This window comes from Microtus ochrogaster, chromosome 7 (genome assembly GCF_000317375.1).
Source record: "Microtus ochrogaster isolate Prairie Vole_2 chromosome 7, MicOch1.0, whole genome shotgun sequence".
Classification (NCBI taxonomy): domain Eukaryota; kingdom Metazoa; phylum Chordata; class Mammalia; order Rodentia; family Cricetidae; genus Microtus; species Microtus ochrogaster.
Genome location: NC_022014.1, coordinates 18,998,055 through 19,000,457, shown reverse-complemented (window position 1 = coordinate 19,000,457; position 2,403 = coordinate 18,998,055). Strand labels below are relative to the sequence as shown.

The window sequence follows — 2,403 nt, the reverse complement described above, 5'->3', positions numbered from 1 at the left end:
TATTTTATGTTGTTTGGGTATTTTGCCTTCATTTACTCGTGTGTGCCTGGTGCCCAGAGTCCTCAAACTCAGAGATCAGCCTGCCTCTGCCTCCCAAATTCTGGGATTAAAGGAGTGCGCCACCACTGCCTGGGGACACTGATGTTTTAAGAAGTCCTTTCAAGGGGCTGGGAGTAGCTTGGTGGTACGGTGAGTTCAATTGCCAGCTCCACAAAAGAAAGTAAAACTTGAGTTCGTTATTTGACACTGGAAGAACTACCTCAGTTCACATTCCCTGTGATTTTAATTATAAAAAGTCCCCCCACCCCGCTCCAACCAGCAGAGGTGGTGCACGCCATTAATGCCAGCACTCAGGAGGCAGAGGAAGGTGGATCTGAGTTCAAAGCCAGCCTGGTCTACAGAATGAGTTCCAGGACAACCAAGGCTACACAGAGAGACCTATCTTGAAAAACAAAACAAAGCCTGGCAGTGGAGGTACATGTCTTTAATCCCAGCACTTGGGAGGCAGCGGCAGGTGTATCTCTGAGTTCGAGGCCAGCCTGGTATACACAGCAAGTTCCAAAACAGCCAAGGTTGTTACAGAGAAATCTTAAAAGCCCAAATCACAAACACATAATGTATGAGGCCATTTCTGTAACTTGATACATACCTTACACCATCGCACTATGATGCCTCCAGGTTTCTCTATTAATTCTTCAATCTGTACTGGTGGGCGGGAAGCTACTGTTCCATGCTTAAAAATGTGGTCTTTCACTATGTTAAGAATGGAATCATCCAACTGAGCAGATAAACAGGGTACATCAACTAGCAAAGGCACTTCTGGTAAGCTAAGGAAACAAAGTTCATATGTTTAAGACATGCTTAACATGGACATAAAAATGCAAGGACTATTTTAGTCATATGCTACAAGAGTCTTTAAGGCCTCAGCAAATAATTCTCAAGAAGCTGGAGGCTTCGTGAGGGCTTTCATCTTTATATTATATGAAGATTCTCTTCCCCAATTGTTATAAGAATGACAAAAAAACGTAAACTGTAGTGTAGTAGCACCTATAATCCCATTACTCAGGAGACTGAGACAGGGAAATCACAAATCAGAGGTCAGCTGGACCTACATACACAGAGATACCCCACCTTAAACAAACCAAAAACCAAACAATAACAATGAAAAAGACAAAATTGATAAAATCACAACTGTTGAGTTTATATCAAAATATCTCATTTACTGAAATAAGACAACCCTCTCCATATTGCTCCAATTTCCCTATGAGTGCTGCTTTGAAAGCAGGCACCAGAATTTTTAGAATTTAATAATTCTATTAACTACTGGAATTGAAAAAGATCTATAATAATACTATGTCAAAGACTTCAACCAAAATCATTTGACACTAGTAGTAACATCAATGAGTAGTAAAACCTTGAAAAACAGATTCTCTTACAGTTTTGGTTGTGAGCCTGGCCTTTAACGGCTGAACCATCTCTCCTGCCCAAAAACCAGATTCTCTATTTCCTGTGATCAGAATTTTTAATGGGGACCAAGCGGGTGGGAGGGTCAAGATTGGGAGGAAGGCAAATACTTTAAATGCTTAAGAGTAAGTCCAAAAGTGACTATCTCTTTTACCTGTCCAACTGAATGTGTGAGGCCTTTTTGGTAAAATTCCACAATTTATCATTATGTTCTTCTATACCTCCGTGAATGGCGATCTCACCTAGAATAAAGGGTAAGAAAATTATGTAAGTAAAAAAACAGCCACATTTTAACCAATACAACTCATGTCACCTGTGGATTTCTCGCTTTGCTACAAGTTATTCCCAAGTGACAATCAAATTCTCAAAACGATTTGGCAGGTGAGAGAGAACAAAGACGCACGACTGCTCTCTAACTGCAGATGTAGCTCAACAACCAATTACACAGACCTAAGGCCAGCGGCATCTCCTCATTCCTCCTTATCAATTCGTGAGGTTCCCCCATCCTGTTTTATTATTTACAGTAATTTACTGGGGAGATATGCACACATGTAGACATAGTTATTTTTTCCCATCACACGAGTTTCGGGGACTTGGTACCAAGCTCCTTTGTCCACCGAGCCACCTAGCCGGCCCTTTTTTTTCTGACTTTTTCAAGGTAAGATCTTGGCTGACTTGAAACTTGCTAAGTAGACCAGGCTGGCCTCAAAATAACAACCTATTTCTGCCTCTAACTCTCGAGTGCTGGGATTCCAGGGGTGAGCTTTCACACTCCTGACTCCTCTTGATCAGTTCTAACAGGAACAAAATATTAGCCTAAGAGCAGCAAAAGGACATAGGATCTTTTTTTCGAGACAGGGTTTCTCTGTGGCTTTGGAGCCTGTCCTGGCACTAGCTCTGTAGACCAGGCTGGTCTCGAACTCACAGAGATCCACCTGC

The 2,403-nt window shown here is 41.9% G+C and overlaps 1 protein-coding gene across 1 annotated transcript in view; it reads right to left on the bottom strand.

Annotated features, from left to right (window-relative positions):
• Positions 1-2,403, bottom strand: part of Crlf3 (cytokine receptor like factor 3) — a 41,978-nt gene that overhangs the window by 17,308 nt on the left and 22,267 nt on the right. The window contains exons 3-4 of the mRNA XM_005350250.2: positions 1,619-1,706; positions 650-827 (exon numbers count right to left, since the gene is read on the bottom strand). Coding sequence (XP_005350307.1) covers positions 650-827; positions 1,619-1,706 — 266 coding nt within the window. The remainder of the gene's footprint in view (positions 1-649; positions 828-1,618; positions 1,707-2,403) is intronic.